The sequence below is a fragment of the Diadema antillarum genome, unplaced genomic scaffold, assembly GCF_040938485.1.
Source record: "Diadema antillarum isolate AM-2024a unplaced genomic scaffold, OU_Dant_1.0 scf00000123, whole genome shotgun sequence".
Classification (NCBI taxonomy): Eukaryota; Metazoa; Echinodermata; class Echinoidea; order Diadematoida; family Diadematidae; genus Diadema; species Diadema antillarum.
This window is the reverse complement of record NW_027271012.1, coordinates 101,164-127,611: the sequence shown is the minus strand read 5'-3', so window position 1 is coordinate 127,611 and position 26,448 is coordinate 101,164. Positions and strand designations below refer to the sequence as shown.

At 38.0% G+C, this 26,448-nt stretch overlaps 1 protein-coding gene across 1 annotated transcript; it reads right to left on the bottom strand.

Moving 5' to 3' along the window:
• Positions 1-1,850: 1,850 nt before the first annotated feature.
• LOC139720216 (ubiquitin domain-containing protein 2-like) lies at positions 1,851-25,589 on the bottom strand. The gene is made up of 3 exons (XM_071631577.1): positions 25,421-25,589; positions 14,358-14,594; positions 1,851-6,225 (listed from the first exon to the last, which is right to left on the bottom strand). The coding sequence occupies exons 1-3, from the start codon at positions 25,494-25,496 to the stop codon at positions 5,837-5,839; spliced, it is 702 nt and encodes a 233-aa protein (XP_071487678.1). The 5' UTR covers positions 25,497-25,589; the 3' UTR covers positions 1,851-5,836.
• Positions 25,590-26,448: the final 859 nt, after the last annotated feature.

The following is a 26,448-nucleotide window of genomic DNA, read 5'->3' as shown; positions in this document are numbered from 1 at the left end:
ATGTGGAAAAGGAGGGATTCCAAGGATAATTGTGACTTTGATGGTTTGGGTTTACAGCGCAAAATTAACACAAAAATAAATCTACTAACTGCATTCAACAAATCAAAATCCAGTCTTCATTTCTATTTCAAATCTCTATATTGATCATCACAAACATGACAGAATATTTTTTTTTCTATTTTCCTTAAACAAGACAGAATATGCAATTATCATCATGACATGACATCTTTTATGAAAATTAAGCTTTTCATAATTGATCAGGGTCTTGATGCACAAGGGTCTTCACACAAATGAAAACTTCACAAGAACATTACATATGGTGGAATATGTTAGGCTCAAAGTCAAGTTCGTATAAATGGGCCATGACGTGAGGAAAGGCCCTTAGTGCATAAAATACAGAAAAAGAGTTTTCACCTCCACATTGTAGAATGAACTCCGACGTTCTTAGATATGCAAACTGTTTTCTGAAATTCCACTCCTACATGCCCCATTAAGACATTAAAAAAAACATGTTTTGGCCAAATCCTGCCACTTTTTGACGCATCTATGCATGTGCGTGCTGCTGGTTAGCTGATCTTTTTTGCGCGTATTGGTTTGTCAAACTTCTGTGCTGTTTTATGGCATTTGTGTGCAACAGCACTAAGGGCCCTTTTCTCTCATCATGACCCATATATATATATATATATATATATTATATATATATCTGAAGAAACAAACTGGTAATGCATTTTTGGCCAATTAAGCATGAGTTTATTCGACTCAAATTTTCGGTGTCCTACGCCTTTTTCAGGAGTCTTGACAATGACGTAGGACGCCGAAAATTTGAGTCAAATAAACTCATGCTTTATTGGCCAAAAATGCATTACCAATTAGTTTCTTCATTTCTGCGTGGAGCCAATACGTTAAATCTCAACATGTTTACATATATATATATATATATATATATATATATCTGCATAGCAACATAAACTCCTGCAACAAGTGTGATTACAAGTTTTGATGCTAGTTATCCAGTTTGTGAGACAGCAAGGAAGGCAGAGTATTATTCCTTCCAGCATGCATTCTCGGAAATGTATTTCAGCTCAAGCCATTTCAACTGGAGGGTTTCACTTTTGATAAAAGACAAGCATAACAAAATTGTAATATGCTCCTGATGCAAATATCACTGTACAGACCACAGAGCTTGCGTACTGGTGTGCAACATCGCCACATTGAATCATCATAAATAGTGCATAACACTTAGGGCTTGGTTATCATAGTTGTTTTGTCAGCACTAATTAAGTTTTGCATGGTGAATTTAATTTCAGCTCATGCATGTTGCCACCTGACAGACTGTCAAAATATAAGAGATGGTGAAAGAGTACAGAAAAAGAGATGAATAGGGTAGATATGAGAGATAGAGAAATAGTACAGAAAGAGAGATATATTTAAATATGAGAGATAGAGAAATAACACAGAAATATAGATATGAAGATATGAGAGATAGAGAAATAGTAAAGAAAGATAGATACATAGATATGAAAGATATATAGGGAAATAGTACAGACAGATAGATATATAGCATCGAGAAATAGAGAAATAGTACAGAAAGATAGATATGAAGATGAGAGACAGAAAAATAGTACAGAAAGAGAGATATGTAAATATGAGAGATAGAGAAATAGTACAGAAAGATAGATACATAGATATGAAAGATATATGGGGAAATAGTACAGAAAGATATATATATAGCATCGAGAAATAGAGAAATAGCACAGAAAGAAAAATATGGATATGACAGATATATAGGGAATAGTACAGAATGATAGATATATAGATATGATCTATAGATAAAGTATTGTGTGACAGAGAGATGGGAAAGACAGAGAAAGTACAGAAAGTTAGACAGATGTATAAACGAGGATAAACAAACAGATAATTATATAGCAAGACAGATAGGAAAATATATCAAGAAATGAACCATTTACAGATCTTCAAATTTATGCATATACAACTGCACAATCATTACAAACAGTAAGAATTATTAATTCAGGTAGTTTTTGCTTTGATCTTGTTGGAATTGCCAGTTATCAATTGCTAGCAATATACAATGTATGAGGATGGCCATTTTTACTGAAATGACAGATGGCAGACCCCCCTGGAAATTCATGCCATTAGAAAGAAAAGAAAAAGAAATCAGATTCTGGCTATTATCCTACATCACCTTGTGTACATCTTTCTTAACAAACGACAAATTACTATTCCCTCAACACTTCCACCACGTTTCTCACACAGCCTCATCAAGAAAACAATACAATGTACAACTGTACACTTGTACCGTACATGCTTTACCAGAAGTAACAACATACATATCATTGATTCCACTTACCCTTTATTGGGTGACCTGATCCACATGCTACATATCAGCGGCTGATTACAAGCCTCACATGAATACAAACAAACATTATGCAAGGAGGGTCCCAGGGGTGTTACTGCTATCGGGAAAATGCCGTGCACTGTATCACGCACAACAGTGTCTGCACTGTAGGATAAGACAAGAGGATTACGTAACCTTCTGAACAACATCACTGTCAACTGCAGACCAGTACATGTATGAGGGATGTACAGTTGGAATTAAATACCATTCATCAAACAGGGCATGCTATAACCCGGTCCCAACAGACACACAAGGCGCATCCACACGTACACGAGATGCACTCCTAAATAATTGATGGGACGGAATGCAGGAATTGATATCAATTATGGGAAATAGGGATTTGTAATCTAACATTTGAATAATCCATGGAATGTACACTTGGATACATGTATACATATGTGTATCTAAAACTTATAAGAATATAAATAATACATTAATCTGCATTTGCAACATTTAAAATTTACAACACCTGCTGAGTAAAATGAAGTGTCTTTTTCATCGGCTAAAAACACAATGATGATCATGAGAAGATGTGTCACTGTTCTTCACACTATTTTGTGTCATTTCCACATGCCTGTAAGCTTAAATGAATTTATCTGTTCTCCCTCTGACACTCAATGGTGTTTAAGATTCACAACATGCTGCCACGTAGATTCTGACAGATGCGAAAAGTCAGGGTGATGTGTTCAGCCGGCATGTTGTAAACTGCACTAATTATTTGTAGCGGTCTGCTGTGCGTGCAGTGTACAGTAACTCAGAGGGCTCCTTATCAGCTTCGGTGCGTGCAGTGATGGCCTGTGAATCACACAACAGCCATTGCTAACGTACTGATCACATGGAACCATGTTGGTCTGACATTGGGAACGAACCACACATTAAGTTTAACCCCTTCACTACGAGATACTGAAATCCTCATACGTAGACTTCAAAAACCACTTACCATGCTCTTGAAGATGATGGCATAATAGAGGAATGCACACAACATTCCCCATCTTGACTCCAGTGGTTTTTCTACCCACATATGAATCACACAATATTCTTAAATTTTTTTTAAAATAAATTGCAGTGCAAGCGTAAATTGCCTGTATTCCACAGAAAGGAGAATGTGTATCACTCTACATTTTGTGCATAAAGCCAGCGGGCGGGTGTATGATTGGCTGCAGTGATAAGTGCATAGTGGTATCATCACATAGACCATGTACATGTACAAAACTGAAATTGACAAACTTGACAAAGGCACTCCAGAAATTCCAACTTAATGTGGTAAAAATAAAATAAAGTAAATTTGGGGGTTCAAAAGGCTTCATAAGAACTGTTGACAAAATACTTGAACAACGAGCTGAGTTGTATTGGGATGAGGTAAAGGCATGTACAATGTACGAGCATTTACATAAAAATGTTTATATTGCAGGCACAGACAGAAGTACTTTAGCACTGAAGAATGCAACATGTAAACTTCGTGTGTCTCTGTGGTTATCTTGAAGTTGCGTATTTTAAAGAGTCCCTTTAACATCTCATAGAATGATACAGACTGTATGGCATGAATACTGCATACAGTCTGACAGTGTTGATAGTAATGAAGTTTCACATAGGGCCAATGATTTCAATTAGGTTGTGAAAAAAAGTATACAACTGGTCGATCATTTCTTCCCTAAGATGAAACACCTGAATGATGCTAGTACATGTACATAGCTTGAACACAAATATAATTTCATGGGTTGATGTCCCTCTGAGATTACTTGTCTGAGTGTACAGATCAATCAAATCCACGATTCAAAGTAAGTCAGATTTATTTTAGAGCTGGTGTATATTCTTTAGATACAACTGTAAGAATTTATGCAATAATTATCTTTTCTTTCACAACACTCTAGACAATAAATACATTTTTGTTCAACCAGTTTATGCATACCAGTTTTAAGCGTTTATAGAAAGCTAAAAGAGGGGCAATGCTATTGAAATAAAAGGCCAAAGTTCTTACTAATCAAACTTGTGATTTGATGTTTTTCATCACGAAACAATAGTTACATGCACGATGATGGTGATGATGATAACAACTAAAATCACAATAATTCTCATATAAATACCATTACCATCATCATCATCACCACCACCATCATCATCATCATTATCAAAATGACCTCACACACTAATTTTGTGTAGGTACACCTGCACAGGTTGATATGCACATACTCCAGTCAGTATTTGGTGGAATTTTGCTTCATTTTGCTGGTCCCTAAATTCAAGAATATGTATATAAAATATGGGTATTTGTCCAATGAAACATTTTAGGGCAAAATTCAATTTTAAAGTCAATTAGGTTGGTTTCTTTAACTGAATTGGTGCCTTTAAAATGTAGGGTATATTCCTGCAATGAATGTACAAATATATCTATAGCAAGTGTATGCCATTTATCCTCTTGGACCCTGACTGGTCAGCATCCGAAAATAAACAATTTGAGACAGTTAAACTAATACCAGGTGCAGAAATTGTCATATTATATTTCATAGGTAGGATGGATGTTGTATTAACTTTGTAATTTTGGTGACTGTATACATTTGATTAGTAATTGTATAAATCTATGTAAACATAATAGAATATTAAAATTGAAAAATTTTCAAGTTTTCATCTCTTCACTCTTGTCAAATTGAGTGAAGTACACAAAACTTTCCACATCAGAAAATATTTCCAAAATGTGGTCATTGATTATCAGTGCAACATGAAATTTTTTTCTGGGAATGATAACACACATGTATGAATAACAATAAGATATCTAAGCTGTACTTTACTGTATATGTCTATGATGCTGAAAGCCTACAAGTGATGCAAACTAATAAGCACAGTCTTAAATTCTACTCATTTCCCGTCATCAACACTTCACCTTTCAATAAATATTGCTTTTTTTTTCTTACCTATAGTAATCTCTGCAGTTAGTCCCACTCAAACCGCATGGCTGTCGTATGTGCATTACAGTACACTGTGCTCACGCACAATGTACCTTCTTTTATGACATCTTCCACAACTGTGGCATTTACACATTCCCACCCATTCAGAGTGTGAATATAAAGGTACAACAAACTTAAAACAGGCATGTCTCAATTGACATGTTACTTTGAAAACTTAGGCTGAAATAAGAATCTACATTTGAAATTTGTACATAACCATCAAAGACGAATGTAAGGCAATAAAGATAGACAGTGAACAGGTAAAAGAGCTGGTTACTAGGCCAGTTCATTCATCAAAAAAAAAAAAAAAAAGAAGGAAAAAAGGAAAAAGAAGTAAACTGAACTTGAAGTGAAACTGATGGTAAAGAAAGAATGAGAAATATAAATCATTCATAAAGTATATTCTGATGATTTGTTTTTCATAGAACTGGACTTGCCAGTTGCATGGACCAGGGCTGGAGCCGAAACACTGCAGGGGTCAACCATCCACAGGTGCTGGGTTCGGCGGACTGATTATCACTTGCACGACATATCCTTTCATTAGCTTAGCCTCCTCTATTCGTGTCTTGTCCGTGAGCAGTTTGCCACCGAAGTAAAACCGTTGCCGCGAGGGCTCCATGCTCTCCGAGGCATGAATGCGCTTCTTTACCTGGTACATCGTGTCCGTGGATCGCACAGTTAGTTTGATTTCCTTGCCTGTGGACAGGCGGAATTTGACAGTCAGTTCTGTGCCGCCCTCTGCTGGCGGCTCCGGGTCAATGACATCAATGTCACTTGTCTCCTCGACCATGTTGACGGGCGCACTGAGGGTGTAGACGGGTAGAGTGTAGCGATTGCCAAGCTCATCGTAGCAGTCCGTTAGGGCACCTGCAGGGAGGATATGAATCAACAATGACATGAGTATCTTTTTAGGTAGAATGAGTGCTTTTATGAGAATCTTTCTATTATAATCATTATTATTGTTATTATTATTATTGTTGTTGTTGTTATTGTTAGTATTATTATTATTATTATTGTTATTATTGTTATCAGTAGTATTATTATTATCATAATATTATTATTATTATTATCATTATTACTATTATTATTATTATCATTATTATTACTATTAATTATTATCATTATTATTACTATTACTATTGTTATTATAATTATTATTATTATTAATATTATTATTATTACCATTATATTTATTATTTTTATTATTATCATCATTGATACCTGCCAACCTCTGCACACCAAAACACAAATATGGACGGATACATGGCAAAAACATATTTTTTAGGAAAAAAAACCCATATTTTGGGGGAAAAAAAAAGGAAGAACAAACATTACACACTATAACCATACTGTTGTCAAATCAAATTACAGAAACCATTTTCTCATTCACACACAATATCTTCCTTATTTTCAAGGAAGAAAGCATATACATCCCGTACATTACCATGTGGTAAACATACATTTTGTAGCCAAAAACATACCAGATGGTAGAGCCATCATACATTTTAAAATGTCATACAGGGTTACATGGACTTGCACTTAACCAAGAGTTTAGAAGGGGAGAGGCATAGTAAATGGGATCTACAAAATTAATGTAGGACATATTCTACATCAGCCACATCAAGGCCGCTCAAATGGTATAACAACATAACCATGCTGTTTACATGTAGTTTCAAAAATAAAACAAAACAAAACAAAAGACCACATACATGTGTATGTATTCTGGTAGATTAAACATACACACATTACCAAACGGAATAAAAAATTCAACTACACATTTCAGAGAACTTTAAAGCATTATTATCCTGCAATACTACAGAAAATATAAAAAAAAAAGTACAGCTGTATCACTAGATTGTTAGTCTTAAAAACAGTTCATATCTCAACTTCTGCACACATAGCTCTATAATATTGTTCCTTTCCTTCTTTAATTTTTCCTTTGATATGATTGTACATTTGTAGAATTTAAATGAAAAAAAAAATGCAAACATCTCAAGTTTATATCCCATGACAGTTTTCTTGACACTAAATGTGTGCACTGGCTCTGAATGAATGTTCTGTGTAGTGATGACTCACAATCCTGGCATGTGCATACTGCATGAAGGATCGCACCACATTTATTTCGGATGCAAAGCTACTTGTAATTGTACAACTAGTTGAATGTCGTATTTCCTAAAATCTGTTCCACAGGGATACCCACATTCAAACAGTAATATCGCTGCATCCACCAAAGTGGGTGAAAATAAGGGAAAAAAGAAGAAAAACAAAAGAAGAAGCAGTAACATTAGCAGAGACTCCAACCCTAAGCACCTTCTGATCGGGAGATTCTCAGATCCAGCGATTCTCAGATCCCGCCTGAAACCCCTAGCAAACGGGAGACTCAAATTGATGTGCGCCGAGCACGAAGTTCCTTGCGGTCTAGAGTTCTACAAACAATGTAGATGCTCTCTCGTGCTATCTAAGGCTTATTTTTCAACATACAATGAAATTAAGTAAGAAATCATTTCAGGCGGGAGAACGGGAGATTCTGCAAAAATGGGCTTTCAGCGGGAGATCTCCCGTCGAAAGCGGGAGAGTTGGAGTCTCTGCATTAGGATACCAGCAATACTCCCATCATACGACTGTGTAACTTCCAAACTTCGGAGAGAATAAACTTTGTTCTCCCAGTATCTAGCAAAATCAGAATTTTCTGAACTCAATCTGAAGTGCAAGCACCAACATAAATTGTACATATCATGTGAGTACAAGTACGTTGCTCTCTGTTGAAGTCTATATAAGGGTTGCAAAAACTCTGCACAGGACAGACTCATGCCGAAACATGGTGTGCAGTGTACATACAAATCATACATGTTCTGTAGTAAAAATTCACAATTTGGTTTAAAATCTGTGGGAAAATTGCACATGTCAAGCATGAAAAACCTACTTTAAGAAAAAAAAATCCTTATTTCTATTTTTGATTGTGAAGAAAAATCACAAAATATTACAAAAACATACACACATTTCTACATGTGAGTGAACCTTGAAATTCAAGGCAAAAAGTAGAAAATTTTGCAGTTTCAAAGCTGTTACAAGGGGTACGTGTACAATATCTCCAAGAAAATGTAAATGTCTGTGACAGACACGCCAGGTCAGGCTGAGGTCAAATGTACAAGTGTACATCATTCTGTGTACATGTTCACTTCATTTGATATACAATGTACATTATACAATGTCAGTGGCAGTTCACTATACAATATGTGAATTCAATAAATTTCTCAGGAGACATGGATACCCATTATTTGAATTGCCCCCTGTGCACACCAACTTTGAGCAGTGTAGTAGAATATCCAAATAAACAGTAGATCATACAAAGAAAGCCTTCTTTACAGACACAATCGCATTTATTCATAACATTTTCCACAAATTTAGATATAGTAAAACGATTGATTTGGGGGATTTCCCTTTGAAGCTGCATGTGTAACAAATACCGTTGAAATGCAATTTATGAAATGACTCCACCCTTAAAAATCACACCTTGCAAGCTGAGCTTGCACAATAGAGGCTTGAAGACTAGTACAACAATGTAGGTTTCTATCTCAAACAAGAGAACTTTCCATGCATCTCTAGACGAGCGCCATGAAGTGCCTTCCCGTGCATGGGCGACATTGTGCTGTTTCATGACCTTGCTAAATGGCCTCTGATCTGGCTCTCAGTCTCAGCTGTAGTACAGTGCTCACCACATACAATGTAATCACACACTGCTTCTGTGAGAATACTGACTACATTGTACTTGTATGTGCAACAAAAATTCAACATCCACTGTAATAAAACTTGTGCTATTTTGACAGCTTAATCAAAACCACACCCTACTTTTCCATGACCATCGTCTGAATGTTCCCCTGGTTGCACATCATACAAAACTGAAATTACTGACATGGTCTAGAAATATCTGATGTGCCTTGATAGATTGTTCACAAACACTGCACATACATGTACTGTATTTAATGTGCGCAGCATCACTGTTTCACAACTGGAGTATAGCGTAACAACAGCTAGCAATACTCTACGAACATTGTGACACCATGGCTGGAATATTCCACTGGACTGAAATTAATTTGGTTTTGATTTAATAACTGCTTTATTTCTTCATTTACTCTGCCAACACAATGCATGAGGACATTGCTAACTTGTGCTTTGCTTTGTAAATGAGAAGGAAAAAAAATCGTAGAAAAAGAGAGAAACAATTCATGAAACTACAGTATGCAGTGTAAATGCAGTTTGACTTAACGATTCATAATACCCTGATCATCAATCACGTGGCCAAAAGAATATCTAAATATAAATGTGTGATTTTATACATGCAGTTTATAATTACAATATTTCAATAATTGTCCGGAGCCTTCAGATTGCACATACTTTGCACTTGGACACACCCACAAAGATCTCTCCAAACCGAGATTCTGTCAATGACATCATCTGTCAATCATTGCTTTAAATGGATGGTACAGTTTCGGTTGAGATGGGGCATGAGGTTTCCAATGTTTGTTTTTTTTTTTAATCATTTTTTTTTTTTTGATAATGAGAAACCTCTTATAAATGAAATATGAAAGAGCATATAATTCTAAGAGGAATTCAAAGTCTACATAAAAACTGGTTTTGAAATGGCTGAGATCTCCAAAACAAAGCAATCCTAATAAAACGTGGGACCCACCTTTTATTAGGATCGCTTTGTGTTACATAATTGTACTTTGTTTTTGGATATCTCAGCTACTTCAAAACCGATTTTCATCAAATAAAGTTTGAATTCCTCTTAGAATTGTATGCCTTTCAACATTTCATGAGGTGGTTTCTAAGTATCTCGCAAAAAGTTATAAGCTGAATTCTCACGTCAACCAATACTTACCATCCCTTTAAGAACTAATATGATTACCAAAAGACAACGGTGTGCATCTTTCCCTATCAGACCAGGCATAACTTCCATGTTTCCCTTCAATGTCTGATATACTGAATTATAGTGACACTGAAACTTGCAAATTATGCTCAGTCTAGGGAAATATACATTCCAATGTTGTTTGTTTACCATGGCTTAAAGCAATAATTGACAGATGATGTCACTGGCAGAATCTGGGTTTGGAAGGTTTTTTGTCGGCATACACATATTGTACATATCCAAGTAGAGTTACGGTCTGAAGATAAATAGAAAAATTATTACATGAGATGTATGATATGAGTATATGGCACTATACAATCAGATATTCATTTGGCTGAATGCATTTTATAAGTGATACTGAGCACACAACGCATTAAAAAATAACGGAAGTCAACATGCATTTGCAGATCATGTAATTTATTTAATGACGTTTGACTCTTTGGTTTTTATACAGTACTGTTTATCACTGGGAGCAGTGATATAAAAAAAAATATTCGAGATATCACATTGTACTGTATGCATATGTGTAGGTCTGTTGTATCACTCATCACATCCCCCATGTTAAAATTTTGCAATAATGCCTAGAGTATTTACAAGGAGATATCACTAATTTTCTCAATAAACCAAAGCTGTAGACAGTTTAATCTAGAAACATTTTTATTATCAACTATTGTTCATATTTTGTATGTTGTACTAACCATTAATGATACTGATTCAAATTTTTTAATTGGTTGTTTCTATTCCTAAGTCACATTTCAGAACTATTTTGAAGCACTAAAGAGGGGTTTTTGTTTCATCTGCAAATGGTAAATCATGCCTTTAACATCAAAATCGGGTGATTACTTAATATCTGCTTACTCTCTGCTGATTCAAAAGAGCAAGAATACTGTAACTGCATTTCGGTATTGAGCCCAGTGCTATTTCTGTGAGACTTGATTTGTATTCATAAACCAAGTCTGTAAACCCACAGACATCTACTGTGTGTGTACAAAAAATGTACATATTATACTCATATGGCATATACAATACACTGCATATGAAATTTAATTTTGATTATCAATTCTCAGTGTCACACGCGAGTCATGAAAGCAAAGTCTCACTCAGGTCAGACCAGACAAGAAGAGGCCAGGGGCGCCAGTCATCTGTTGCTGAAATCAACGATAACATCTGTTGGAACGTTACACAATGGAAAGACCGTCAGTCATTCACTGCATTGATTCCACTACCCCTTGTGAAGACACTTTCCATACACACAGGCAATTAAAAGGATGGGTTTGCCACTGGAGTGTAAGTGTAGTCAAAACAAATCCCAAGCTTTCTCACGCTTTGCATCTTTCCTTCGAAAAACTCTGTAGGCAATTATGTCTTGTTTGTTTGCTTGTTTGTTTGTTGTTGGTTTTTTGGGGGAGGGCTTGATGGACATATAATTTTCTGCTATACAATGTATAATTCAGACTGTACTTGTCAACACATTGGCACATTCTATGTGCCGCTACACGTTGTACTTGTATGCATTCAACACCAGGAAATGTACACTACAACTATACAGACATCATTAATTTAAATGACAATGAGCATGTAATAAACAAAAGGGTTTGGTTTCTTGGAGGGTTTAAAAAATTCTAGTTTGTATGCATCAGGTTCAGACAAAGCAAAGTAAAAGTTCAAATGGTATTTTTAAACCATTTTTTTTTTTGTGATTTGATGCCTTGCTACATGTTCATTACTGTTTTTTATAGTTAGATTCTTGTATGAGTTAAATAGAAAGTGAAAGTACAAATACAAATACTGATCGCCACAAGAGATCATATGTTAATGCATGATTTGAAAAATACAGCTGTACTCATGTGTTTATATTGTTCAGTAAAATGTATACAAGAACTGTTGGCTGTTTGGAAGGTAATTTGATACACATCAGCTATGTGAAAATGCATGTTACACTTACAGCTGTACTTAATACACATCAGTCCCTGTCAGTCATACGTTAGCATTGCAGAATCATATTGGGCTAATACAATATGATTTAGATTTTCTGTAGTAGCCTAGAAGTACATAAATGTACAGTCAAACCTGTCTAAGTGGCCACCCCAAAGGATATGAAAAAAAGAAAGAAAACAAAACACACACACACACACACACACACACACACACACACACTCACAGTAAAATCATGATTTTTTTTTTTCTAAAGAATAATACACAGTACAAAACAGTATCAAGGATACATCTCTCTCCTACACATACCAGAAGAATCCCAAAATTTACTCCCAGTTGCAAATTCGGATAAAGTAAGACATTGTATTCCATGAGTGCATACAATATTCTTAAACATTATACATATTTTTAATAATGCAGTAAAGTGCATTTTATTTGAATGAAGAAACTAACAATGCTATTCCGATGAAGGAAGCTGGTGGCAGAAAACATTTGCTACCAAAAGACGAGCTCCAAATACTGACATGCAAGTACACTTGTATGTTCTTAAATTTAAATATTATCCAGATTTTTAACTATTAAAAGCATTAATGTGCTTCTTATTTGAATAAATACATGAACAATAAAATCCCAGTGAATGGAGCTGTTTGTACATACAGTGTAGGTGGCGGAAAACATTAGCTAGTTCTACCCAAAAGACCAGCTCTACATACTGACATGTCCAGGCAATGCCATGTAAAGGTGACTCCGATCATAAAATTAGTACAGTAATGTTTAGAAACTACTTCAGCCCAATACAAGAAAACAAAAATGTCATCAAACTTCTTTTGATATTCATAGTTTCCAGACAAACAAAGTTGAGATGTCACTGTTCATCAGGAGAATGACTTAAAGACATTATTAACCATTTGCAGATGAAACAAAGACCCAATTTTAGTGAGCACTTCAAAATAGTTCTAAAATATGAGTAAGAGACGGAAACAACCAATATACAAATGTTTATCAGTATTATCAATATTAAGTAAATACTGTTAAATATACAAAATGTGAACAATAATTATAATAAATATGTTTCTAGAATAAACTGTTCACAGTTATGGTTTATTAAGAAAAAGTGATATCTCCTTATATTTTAGGCTTTATTGCAAAATTTTTATATGGCAGGATGTTTTGTGAGACAACTGACCTGCACATTTGCATCAAATGTGATTTTAACTCTAACATTTTTTAAATCACTGAAACTCCCAATGGTAAACAATACCTTTAACTCTGAATGTGATCATTGTAGGTCATGTACACAAACTTTGTAAAGAGGTATGGGTGTATTTCTGAGAGCAGTCATGCTTGAATTTGAATGCATGAAGCATTTAACAAACGGAACACATAAAAATGATCCAAGTCGGTCGTTGCCCACCTCACAGACTGCAGACAATCCTCTAAGCTCGACATCCATCACCCTTCAGTTAATGCCGAGGGCACGACATTGTCCCCATGGGAAGTGTTCAGAGAAGCACTGGTACGTGTGCGCACATGTGGGTCACGATTCGCTGGCAGTTGAAATTCTGAGAAATGAGGTTGCAACATCACTTCTATTTTTGCTTCCCCCACCCTCCCCAATATCAGTCTACAAATGTACATGTGGGAAACTTTTCAATGAATGCCATATAGATATGGGCACAAGAACTTAGCCTATGGATGCATTTTAGCCCAATGAGGACGAGTCCCAAGTATACTCGGGCAGGGTCTATGGAAAATGTGTGTTGTAGCAAAATCAGCACGTCCTCAATGGGTTAAATGCTGACCATTTTCTGATTTGACTGAAATGCACTTTTGTGTACTGTAACAGTAGGGCATTGTTACTTCTAATAACTGGTTATGCTGATACCTTTACTGTGCCTAGGATTTTACCCCCAAAATGTGAAGAGGAAAGATTGAAAAATGCCTTCCACATATAGATACTTTTGGTGTGTACATATATGGCACTCTTTTTAAAACTATTTCAGATGACACTAGCTTTCATTTCAATTAGAAAGTGAGTCTTTGTTGTCCCTGGCAAGCAGGCATCGGTTCGTAGCGCCATCAGCAGTATCGATTTCACTGATATGACACACATGGTCATCCTATCATGCTTTGGAATGGAATGGGGTTAACTCACCGTTCGGACATGATATATTGGCCCCGTCGATGATGGCCTGAGCCAGGACATGGTCGCCGGACTCCAGGGCGGAGGCCGCCCCTCGCAGGGCATCCCAAATCTCCTTCCGTCCCTCGTAGGCTGGGGCGGTCTCCCAGAACTCATCTCGCTTGCTCTGTAGTTGCCCCGTCGTCAGGGGAACGTCGCTCTTCCATTTTGGCTTCTCTGGTTTCAAGGGTTGGTTCCGCCCTATAGGCACTGTAAAATAGAAATTGTGATTTGTGAATTACTTATCCGAAACAATGTGACTTACTTTCATTTCTTTTTCCATTTCATAAAAGGACACATCTGAGGCTTGCTTGTGTCAATTCTTTACTGTAAATTGGAGAATTTAGATACTGACACAAATATTTCAACAGTTGAAAACTGACCTTTCAATTTTTTTCTTTTTTTGTCCAATTTTTGCCCATATTTTCATATGATTTTCAGTTGTTATTATAGTGTTACAGGCTGATTGTGATCTCATTGAAGGAAAAAATTCTGGATGAATTACAAAAGGCTCTGTAGATTAAATAAAAATAGAGCAAAATTCAGTGAAATGCAATGAAATTTCAAGCAGCATTCACACAAAAAGATGACTTGCAACCCAATATACACTGCATCCCCACAGGAAAAAATAACAAGAGACCCGCGGGTCTAGCGCTCACCTGAGTATCGCAAGTTCACCTTTCACGCAGTCACTAATCTAAATTATTCACAGCTCTACCAAAATTTGACGAGGCATTCTCAAGTGGAAGATGAAAATGTACAATAAGGGCCCAATTTTTTCAAGATTCCTTAATTTGGGGGAATTGGGGTCCCCTGGGGCCCTCTGGGTGGGGCATGGTGCCCAGTTTGATAAATTGAGATCCTGACCACCTAGGGATGCTACCTGCCAAGTTTGACAAAAATCCATCATGAGGTTTTCAGGAAGAAGATGAAAATGTACAATTCAGGCCCCCATTTGGACCCTTCCAACCACCCCCCTCCCCCTACCCCCAAGAGGGGCACCCCTGGATCTCCTATGAACAAACTTGAAACTACAGTCATTAATGTACTCACTCATAGTATTATCTCAGCTCTATAACTTCTGATTCTAGAGAAGATTTTTAAAGATTCCTTCATTTGGGGGGTTTGGGCCCCCTGGGGGCCCCCTGGGCAGGGCATGGTGCCCATTTTAACAAATTGAGATCCTAACCCCCTAGGAATGCTACCTGCCAAGTTTGGTGAAAGTGGGTCATGGGGTTCTCAAGAAGAAGATAAAAATGTACAATTTAGGCCCCATTAGGACCCCTCCTCACCCCCACCCCCCCCCCCTGGGTCCCAAGGGGGGCACCCCTGATTCTACCATGAACAAACTTGAAACTACAGTCATCAATGTGCTAACTCATAGTATTAACCTAGCTCTATCACTTCTGGTTCTAGAGAAGAAGGTTTTTGCGGATTCCTTAATTTTGGGGGGTTTGGGCCCCCTGGGGGCCCCCTGGGTGGGTCATGGTGCCCATTTTAATAAATGGAGTTCCTAACCCCCTAGGGATGCTACCTGCCAAGTTTGGTGAAAATGGGTCATGGAGTTCTCAAGAAGAAGATGAAAATGTACAATTTAGGCCCCATTAGAACCCTTCCCCACCCCCCTCCCCTGGGTCCCAAGGGGGGCACCCCTGATTCTGCCATGAACAAACTTGAAACTACAGTCATCAATGTACTAACTCATAGTATTAACTTCGCTCTATCACTTCTGGTTCTAGAGAAGAAGATTTTTACAGATTCCTTAATTTTGGGGGGTTTGGGCCCCCCTGGGGGCCCCCTGGGTGGGGCATGGTGCCCATTTTAACAAATTGAGTTCCTAACCCCCTAGGGATGCTACCTGCCAAGTTTGATGAAAATCGGTCATGGGGTTTTCAAGAAGAAGATGAAAATGTAAAAAGTTTACGCACGACGCACGACGGACGACGGACGACGGACGACGGACGACGGACGACGCACGACGCACGACGCACGACGGACGCCGGACGAAGGGCGATCGCAATAGCTCACTTGAGCCTTTGGCTCAGGTGAGCTAAAAACCAAATGGAGAAAGCTGGTGAAAGATAAGATACCAGTAACTCACTGAAATACAGCTTCAGCAGCATAACCGGTGATTCTGATCAGCAAAGGAGAACTTTGCTTTAATATTCGTTTCCCTCTATTTGGTGACTATTTCACTAAGTGCCACCAGTTTAGTGTGGAACAAATTGGTCATTATTGCAGAGTTACCTTCATTATTTGTTTGGTACTGTGTACAACCAGCGCCTATCTGGATTCGATGGTATAATGCATAATGCAAGTGGTGCTGACATTTGTTACCATGGTAACTGTAACTACATAGAGCTGCTTTGGGACATACTTTCTCTTGTCTACCCTGTCTACAAATCTGGCATTAATCATCAGGGCAAAACCCTTTTAGCTCCACTTTTTTTGTGTCTCATGTCTAAAGCAATAATTACTGCGCTCCAATCCAAGCAAAGAATGATATGACCATCCAGCGTGGCAGCTACAATGTACACAACACAACAAACCAGTAAGTCAGTACTGTGACGAATAAGCCACGCAGATGTCTATTTAAGAGGTTGAAACTCTTGGACCATCAAATCTGAGAAATCATAATTCTATGGTTTTAGTGAAGCATCTTTTTGTACGAAGATTTTTTGTCATTTCACGCATGTGCCATAACATGTACTTCCACTGCAGAAGAGCAGACAAGAGCAATTGATGTTTAACTGCGAGCTCATTCGCTAGTCTGAAAGAAATTCTTTGTGTGTGCTCCATGTTTGATTCCCCATTAAATCTCGTGGGTGACCCCAGAGTCACTAGCGTGAAAGGGGTATTAGTTATATAAAGGATTCTCTTTTCTCTCAAACTTTAAGAAATCAGACAAAATATGTCTGAGTCACTAGCATGAAAAGGGTATTAGTTCTACGAGATTCTCTTTTCTGACAAACTTTAAGAAATCAGACAAAATATGTTATGAAAGACACCACTGTGATTAAGATCTCAGCCCAGCATATACATGTACTATGGTGCAGCACAAGTTCATCTGAGTGAGGTTCCCCCAAATTTCCTGAGAATCCTTGATTTGTTATGTAATACCAATTTCCAGAAGCTCCAAATGACCAATACAAATGGTTTGGCATGTACAAATCTGTACAAGTACACGCCAAGTCTGACAGGAGTGTATGATAAATGCTGACATATTTAGTGTACAAATACATTTGCGATATGAGTCACCATCATACCACGCTGCACTTAAGTGTACAGCAGCCTATGTTCAATTTCAACCCACATACTTTCGGTAGTGCTTTGCTAAGTAAAGAGCTATAAAGCATTTCTTTAGAAGCCAACATATTTCAGTATGCAAACATTTTTGCAGGTGGTTAACTTTTGCAACGTGCCAATCACATTCAGAGTACATTGACATGGTCTTTCGCCAAGCACGAAGGTCGTGTGCTACATAGAACACGCTAGGTAGACAAAATAATGTTGTCTCATACAACATTAAATTTGCATTTTGGCGTTGCAATGTTAAATGGTATTCCGTCATTGGGATGCCAATGAATTTTATATAATTTGTCATGAGAATTGACTTTGAGGGTCCCATTTAACATTTGTCTGTTTGTTTGCTTTTCTATAATATTTCCCCATAATTATGTATGGTCTATGTCTAACTATAATATCCATGCTCCACATTTCCCTATTAATATCTGATTTTATCCTGGAATATAAAACTAAACAAGCTTGCTTTTACACAGGCCACATGATATTTCTCTGACTTTGTAAGAATACAAAATTTGCAGTCCAGTATGAAGTATTGTAAACAGACTTTTATGTTTATTTTCATATCAAGACAGTTGTACATTCAAACGAAGGGTTCACCTAATTGGCATTTTGTAATTTTTATATTACAGTATTGTTATGTGTATGACATTTTCTTCAGAAATATGAAAATGAATTGAAATAGAAATTTGCAAAATTTGTAATTATAACATAAAATCCTCAAATAGATAACACCGCCAAACAGCATCCACAGACTGCAAATGCAATACGACATATTACACTGTACATATGACTGGCAAGGAAGGGTATCTACTGTACACATGTATGCACCTGAAATAACATCGCAGGCACAAGAGGTAGGAATGAAGAACATTGATGACTTTGTAATCATCCAGCCGTATTTATCTCGCCTCAATAAGCCCGTACTGCTACTTGCTATGCATGTTTGTGTGAATCTACAAGGTAGAACCAGAACTGCTACAATTCTCCCTTGTTCTGCTAGAAGCTTCCTGAAAACTTGCATAAAATATATAATTTATCTTTTCATGTTTGCATTTCTATAAGAGGATATAAAAATATCCCTGACTCAGGTCTTATTTTTTGTCGTTTGATGTGTTTTTATAGTTAATGGCTGTTCCTTCTTTCCTTTTGTTTTAATATATCATGATGAAATGTGCTATTAAAGTATTCAGAGTATCGGTCGAATTAAAAATGTAAACATGCAGGTAATTGTTGTATGCATCAATGCAGGTGAATAGGGTATACGATGACATTATGGGCACATACATTGTATGTATTCTTGCACAAAAATGTTGGCAGGCTGGTTGATTTCTGTATACGAAAACCAAAGATATAATTTGTTTATCATTGTTGTTTATAGTGATTATACATATTTGCTTTGATAATCAATAAAAGAAATAAATAATGCATATTTCCATGGGGGGGGGGGGGGGGGGGGGGAGTAGGGCAGCATTTGTAAAATAGCCTCATGTCATCAATCAATAATTTCTTCATGGTAACCTAGCAACCGAGTGTCAAAGTTTTGTTTCATAATGAAGAAATACACATGGCAGAGAAAAAGTGCTCCAGCACCTCAGCTACTGTACTTTTTATCCCATCTGAAAATGTTGAAGCACATGCATGAAATACAGTTTGTAGTGTTCATGTGGCAATGTGAATTAAAATTAAGTTGTCTGGGCCCTGTTTTATGAAAAGTTAAAATTGATTATATAGTTGATTTCAATTGTAAGTCTATGGCAGCCTGTGTAGTAAGGGAATTTAACATTGATTTTATCTTTTGATAGAACAGGGCCCAGATGTTCAGGATGACACATACATTGTACAAAGTACGTTAACATATACTTTGTAGTACATGTACGCACTGTATACTCATGTTCATGACAAGTTGTAAGCAACAACGACCACTACATTCATCATTTGACCAATTGTACACTTTGTAGTTTTTACTACATTTCTGTGTGTGCCTGTGTTAATATTCTGTGCGAAAAGTTGTCTGCGATAATGACCAATGCCACATGTATAGCATTCGCCATTTGTCAAGTTGTGTGATTGGCTACCCTTGTACCTAATGATGGCACAATTCAATGATATCTGTCCCTTGAGCATGGTGCAAATCATCATGCTTTCGTGGAATGCCAGCCCCAGAGATCGACAGCAGAAATGGCCTTCTCGAAGACGGTGGCGGACTGCACAAAACCAGGGAGCCATGCAAGCGTACCAGCAAGATCCGACGGGCATGATATGATTCAAATCAGGCTGGTCACACCTTGCAACCCAAGCCCAAGTCACAACCCATCCATAGGGGCATGTCATAATGACGTCTTTGCCTGTGGTTAGACGTCATGAGAAGACAGTCATTGCAAATGGCTGGATGAACAACAGGCGTCACCCCTCACTGAACAGAGTGCAAGCTAATGGTGATTAAATATAAATAAAGGCCTCACAGAAATGTCAGTGGTTATTTAGTGAGGCCATGAGTGTTAGTTACATGTTCACATGTAGGAGTATCCCACGCATTAATGTCATAGAAATGAGCTACTGTACACTGTATGATAAACGATGTAGTACATGTAATCATTTATAATGATAAAGTACAATATGTATTCAATGGATACATGGTACACACTACATGTACAGTGTGCGTTGTAACACAATTGTAGTGCAACATACATTGTAAAATGTGCACGCTAGGATCCACCAGATTAACATTGACAATTAGTTAAAGGACAAGTTCACCTTTACTAGGCATAGATGGACTAAATGCAGGAATATAAGTAGAATACATCAGTGAAAGTTTCGGAAAATTTGGACAATCCATTCAAAGACATACATAAAGGTAGTCCCACAAAATTCTTTTTTTTTTTTTTTATTTTTATTTTTATTTTTTTTTTTTGGGGGGGGGGGGGTTTAGTACACATTCCCTCAACCTGTTTCTGATATGTTAAGAGTACAAATACCATTACCCCTCCCTTCTGAAAGAGGCTTGACAAGTGTTCTTTTATTATGTACATTGTCTGTGAGAAAAACAATTTTAGATACGGTGAATTTTTTACATAAATTTCTTTTTAATATATCATTCTACGTATGTGATATCACAAACTGTAGTAGTCTTCTCATCCAGCAATGGTGGCAATGAAACTTTAAAAATTCATAACTTTTGTAGGGATTGTCCAATTTTCCTGAAACTTTCATTGACATGTTCGACGAAATTGCAGCATTCACTCAATCCATACCCTATATGTGACTGTGCATGCTTATTAGTAATGGTGAACTTGTCCTTAAACCAAGTCAAGTCCTGGGTGAACTTTGCTACAGATATTACCATTTTGTCATAATTAAATTGTAGTGGCCCTTCTGAATTTCACTGAATATCTTACAATGTATATATTTGAGAAAAAAAAAATGTTTATGAAACAGCTAAAAACATCTTAAATCTGCACATATATTGAAATTCAGAAAAAAAAAACAAATACAAAAACTTGCCAGTTTGAGACAAATATATTTACCTAATGATCCTCTGAATTGTGTTGCCAATATACACTGTAAAAACCAGCTGTAAAACTAGTGCAACTTAAAAGCTTTTCATATTGCTGCAATCAAATTTCACAATTAGTACAACAATATCTTGACCAAAATATGGCTAAAATGAAAAAGCAATGTTTGCTCTACCTTGCGATATGACAGTATACTGTATGCCACTCTCAGATCTTGACTGGTGCCGAGACCTGTACGCTGTACATTCACAGCAGTGCATAGTGTCATAACCATTGCATCTCCACTTACAATGTATGTGTACACTGTACAAATGGATGAGTTTGCAGATGCTTTACACCTCACAATCAAAAGCATCAACATGCACACATTTGTACATGTAAAGCTGGGGGGTTATTAAAAGTGTTTTCTTATAAATTTCAAAATGGCATTTTGGTTCTGATTGTACCAGTCACATACGGAGTAAAACCATGAAATCAAATATCAAAGTCATAAAGCAAGTACAAAGATTGTCATACTATAAACTAATCTTGGTGGGGCGCCTATAATCATAATTATTGTGTGTGTGTGTGTGTGTGTGTGTGTGTGTGTGTGTGTGTTAACGTGAGATACATGTACATTGTACCACTTATGAAAGTTTCTGTCTCATTTCTACCAGTTCGCAAAATACATGTACAGTAGGCACAATAAAATGAGATGAGCAAAATAACCAAGCTCTTGTATGTCCCCTACAAGCTGCTGACACAATTATGAATAGCAAGGGCACTTAACTGATTCATTGTCTTGTGATGTTTCAGTTTCAATGTGACTTCAGAGTTTCACTTTGAAAGTAATTTATCAGGTTTATACCACCTCCTTTCCTTAACATAAGTGTGACAGGATGGGATAATATTAGGAACATTGTAGAATTTTATAAAAATACACATTTACAACACCTTTCAATTTGTACACCGTCATTTTCTGTACACACAACAAATTATGGCTTTACATGGTTGTAACTTTAACCCCTTCGTATTACTGCAAATACTACCTCATTTAGTTAAAGAGAAAATCCACCCCAAAAATAAATAAACTTTAAAAGGAAAAGAAAAATATTAGTTACAGAACAATACAAAAATGGCAAAAAAATTGGATAAGAAATAAGGAAGATATGACATTTTGAAATTTGAAATTTTGCATGGCAACACATACATATAGACTTGTTCCATTCCAAGTTTTGAAGTTACTAGTCCGTTTCTCTGCATTGAATCTGTACAGCGTGTACACCTACAGCCATAATGGCAGCCGTTTCTGAGATAACTTGAGCGTTTACGCGATATTTATATTTTGCATGCCACCTGTGCCAGAATTTGTGGTATCACCATGGTTCCATCACAACGTGCTGTGTATGCGTTGAATCTCTCGCACAGCGTGGAGTACATGGAGTACCGCGCTCTCGTAGTGTGATGTACTATGTATACAATTTAGCCCGCGCGTGGCACACGCACTAATACATTCACATAGGCAGGGCGAGTGAACGGCGCGGTACGCCGCAAATGTCGAACCGAGGACACCCGATGTCGAACAACTTGTTTCATTCCAAGTTTTGAAGTTACTAGTCCGTTTCTCTGCATTGAATCTGTACAGCGTGTACACCTACAGCCATAATGGCAGCCGTTTCTGAGATAACTTGAGCGTTTATGCGATATTTATATTTTGCATGCCACCTGTGCCAGAATTTGTGGTATCACCATGGTTAGATCGCAACGTGCTGTGTATGCGTTGAATCTCTCGCACAGCGTGGAGTACATGGAGTACCGCGCTCTTGTAGTGTGATGTACTATGTATACAATTTCGCCCGCGCGTGGCACACGCACTAATACATTCACATAGGCAGGGCGAGTGAACGGCGCGGTACGCCGCGAATGTCGAACCAAGGACACCCGATGTCGAACAACTTGTTTCATTCCAAGTTTTGAAGTTACTAGTCCGTTTCTCTGCATTGAATCTGTACAGCGTGTACACCTACAGCCATAATGGCAGCCGTTTCTGAGATAACTTGAGCGTTTACGCGATATTTATATTTTGCATGCCACCTGTGCCAGAATTTGTGGTATCACCATGGTTCGATCGCAACGTGCTGTGTATGCGTTGAATCTCTCGCACAGCGTGGAGTACATGGAGTACCGCGCTCTCGTAGTGTGATGTACTATGTATACAATTTCGCCCGCGCGTGGCACACGCACTAATACATTCACATAGGCAGGGCGAGTGAACGGCGCGGTACGCCGCAAATGTCGAACCGAGGACACCCGATGTCGAACAACTTGTTTCATTCCAAGTTTTGAAGTTACTAGTCCGTTTCTCTGCATTGAATCTGTACAGCGTGTACACCTACAGCCATAATGGCAGCCGTTTCTGAGATAACTTGAGCGTTTACGCGATATTTATATTTTGCATGCCACCTGTGCCAGAATTTGTGGTATCACCATGGTTCGATCGCAACGTGCTGTGTATGCGTTGAATCTCGCTCTCGTAGTGTGATGTACTATGTATACAATTTCGCCCGCTCGTGGCACACGCACTAATACATTCACATAGGCAGGGCGAGTGAACGGCGCGGTACGCCGCAAATGTCGAACCAAGGACACCCGATGTCGAACAATGAGCACAGCCGTTCGAACGATGGTTGCTGCGCAAGCGTTCCGATCATGCACGCTATTTTGCTTCCGCAATTTAGGATGTCGAACATTGGGTAACTTGCTTTACATTCTACTCCATGCGCGTTTGAAGTGCCAAGCCTCAGACTCAGCATTATCATTATTATCATGATGCTGACGATCAGATAAGGATGATATCAATACATTGTATGTATTACATGTGCTTTCTGTGTTAATTGGATGGCAATGACATCGGCATCCTGCTAGGGGCTAGAAAAGCTGTGTGAAACGTGTGAGTGAGATTATCAGGCTAAAATGCTGTATCATGTAACCCCAAAAGTATCAATCATTTTAGCATTCGTCATTCAGCACTAGATGGCGCTCTCGCGCATGTACATCGTTTTCTACGCACACAGTGCTCAATTTCTGAACCCATTCGCGATGATCGCTAGCTGTATCAGTTATGACAGGGGTGCATTGATATCATTCTTTTCAAAAGAAATACGGCCGTATGTCAAACAACATGCTCGAACCACAAACCTGAGCTACTTTTGCCTTCCTGTACGCGGGTTTGCGTCTGCTACCTACCACCGCCAGTAGCCCGAGGAGGATGATCTGTTCAGCACGCTAAGTTGAAATTTCGCCCTTATTTGTCATGACCTTGGTGTATTTTGTACTTAATCCACACTGCGCAAAATATGGCAGTATTGAAACTTCACTTTTTTCAAAATTGAAATGTTTTCTGAGTTTTTGAAAGAAAGATTTATCGACCTCACGCAAGCGCATGTGGTAAGAACGGTACACGAAATGGACCTTGCAATGCCTGGTTTCAGTGAATTGGCTGCCCGATCGGAGCCCGCGAAGAGCTTCGCGGTTGCTGTCGCGGGAGTTGCTATGGGTGTTGTGTGATTTACGATTGCCATTCCGTGTATGCGGACACCGCGCCCTGGCTCAGCGCTAGCAAGCTCTCTACTTACGACGATGGGCGAATCAAAGCCGCCACTCCAATGGGAAAATCGTGTACGCGAAAAGTGACTAAAATGCGAGATTTTCTCAAGAAAACAAAAAAAAAATCGGCAGATTTAAACACTATTCATGCCTAATTTATATTATTACTTATCAATCTGCCGATAACTGATCTCATTCCATGGCTTGGTGTAAATTAAATCATACATTTGATTTTCATATGATAAACGCTAATCTGAATCATTCGTTAGAACAACTTTTTTGAGGTCACACTCAGAACTGTGTGTAGTCCCTAAACCTGTGGGTGTGCTGTGGATTACAAAGACCCCCTTAAACTTACTTTTAGTATTCAAAGGGTTTTCATAAGATTTTGGGCTCCTGTTCAATGTTCAGAACATGAACATTCGACGCCGGTACTGCTGCGGCAGTAGTGTGATATACACAGACTCTGTTCGTGGTGAATGGTGTCGTGTAACTTGCATGGGCCAGTACGGATCCCCGCCAGTACGTACCGTGTACTAATGCAGTGCCGAAAGCACGGACGGACTCGACAAGTTCATTCAATGTTGTTGGATACGAGGAAATTAATGAACGAGAAGGAAAAATAATACTTACTTGAACCCACTGTCCCATCTGTGCTCTCTCCTCTCCCGCTTGTTCCATCATGCGAGGAGCTAAAACAACCTCCCATGATGGCAGAAAGCCCACATAAACGTGTTTAGAGCTTTTGTTTTCCCTTCATTCACTTCCTCTCTGTTCCGTTTGTTTAGTGCAATACACGGACTCGTACGATTATGGTGACGAATGGGAAGGTAGCAGCTAATTATCATGAGGTGGCACGACGTACTGCGTCTGTCATGCGCTATGCTTGTAGTCCCGTTGATCTCGGACAGTTTTTTTTTTTTAAATTACTGTTATTTTTCTTCTAGAATACATGTAGATATCATATGTAAATCCCTCCCCTCCCCCCCCCCACACACACTTTTCGGCGGTCAACCATATACACGCATAGAGATATGCTTGTTCTGGATTCTTAGAGGTGCCCCATTCTTAGAGATGCCCCAAGGACGGAAATGGGTTCGACCCCGGCGAGCTTTTGGAAGGGAAGCTATATGAAAACATCACCCCATGGCTTTTGGAAGGGGAAATATAGGAAGCCTACACAGTATTAAAGCACATTGTTGCACCTCTCCTATTCCGACAATTTTTCAGGGGTTTTAATCTATGAATATAGCCCTATTTGTCCTTATCTCCGGATTCTTCTTTCAAGGATTTTGAGACTACCCTAACCCCTTACTGAGCCCCTTTCCATCTCCCCCCCCCCCCCTTAAAAAAATAAATAAAAAAATAACCCGAGTAGAGATCTTGTACCATTGACTCCAACAGGGGTGAGCCATTTTAACATCTCGTAAGGGGTACTGAGGGGGATGGCCAGGGGAGGACACAAAACAGTTTCTAGTGTCACTTCCAGGAATCAGCTTGAGAACAAGCGAAAAAAAGAGGGGCCTTGATAGGAATTTTCTTGTACTTCCGGGGTTAATAAGCTGACAAACTAAAAAAAAAAAAAACCTTTTCTTATTTTGTTGTGCCCTTTCCGGGTTTCGAACCAGCTGACGAGCGAAAAAGAAAAAGAACAAAAGACT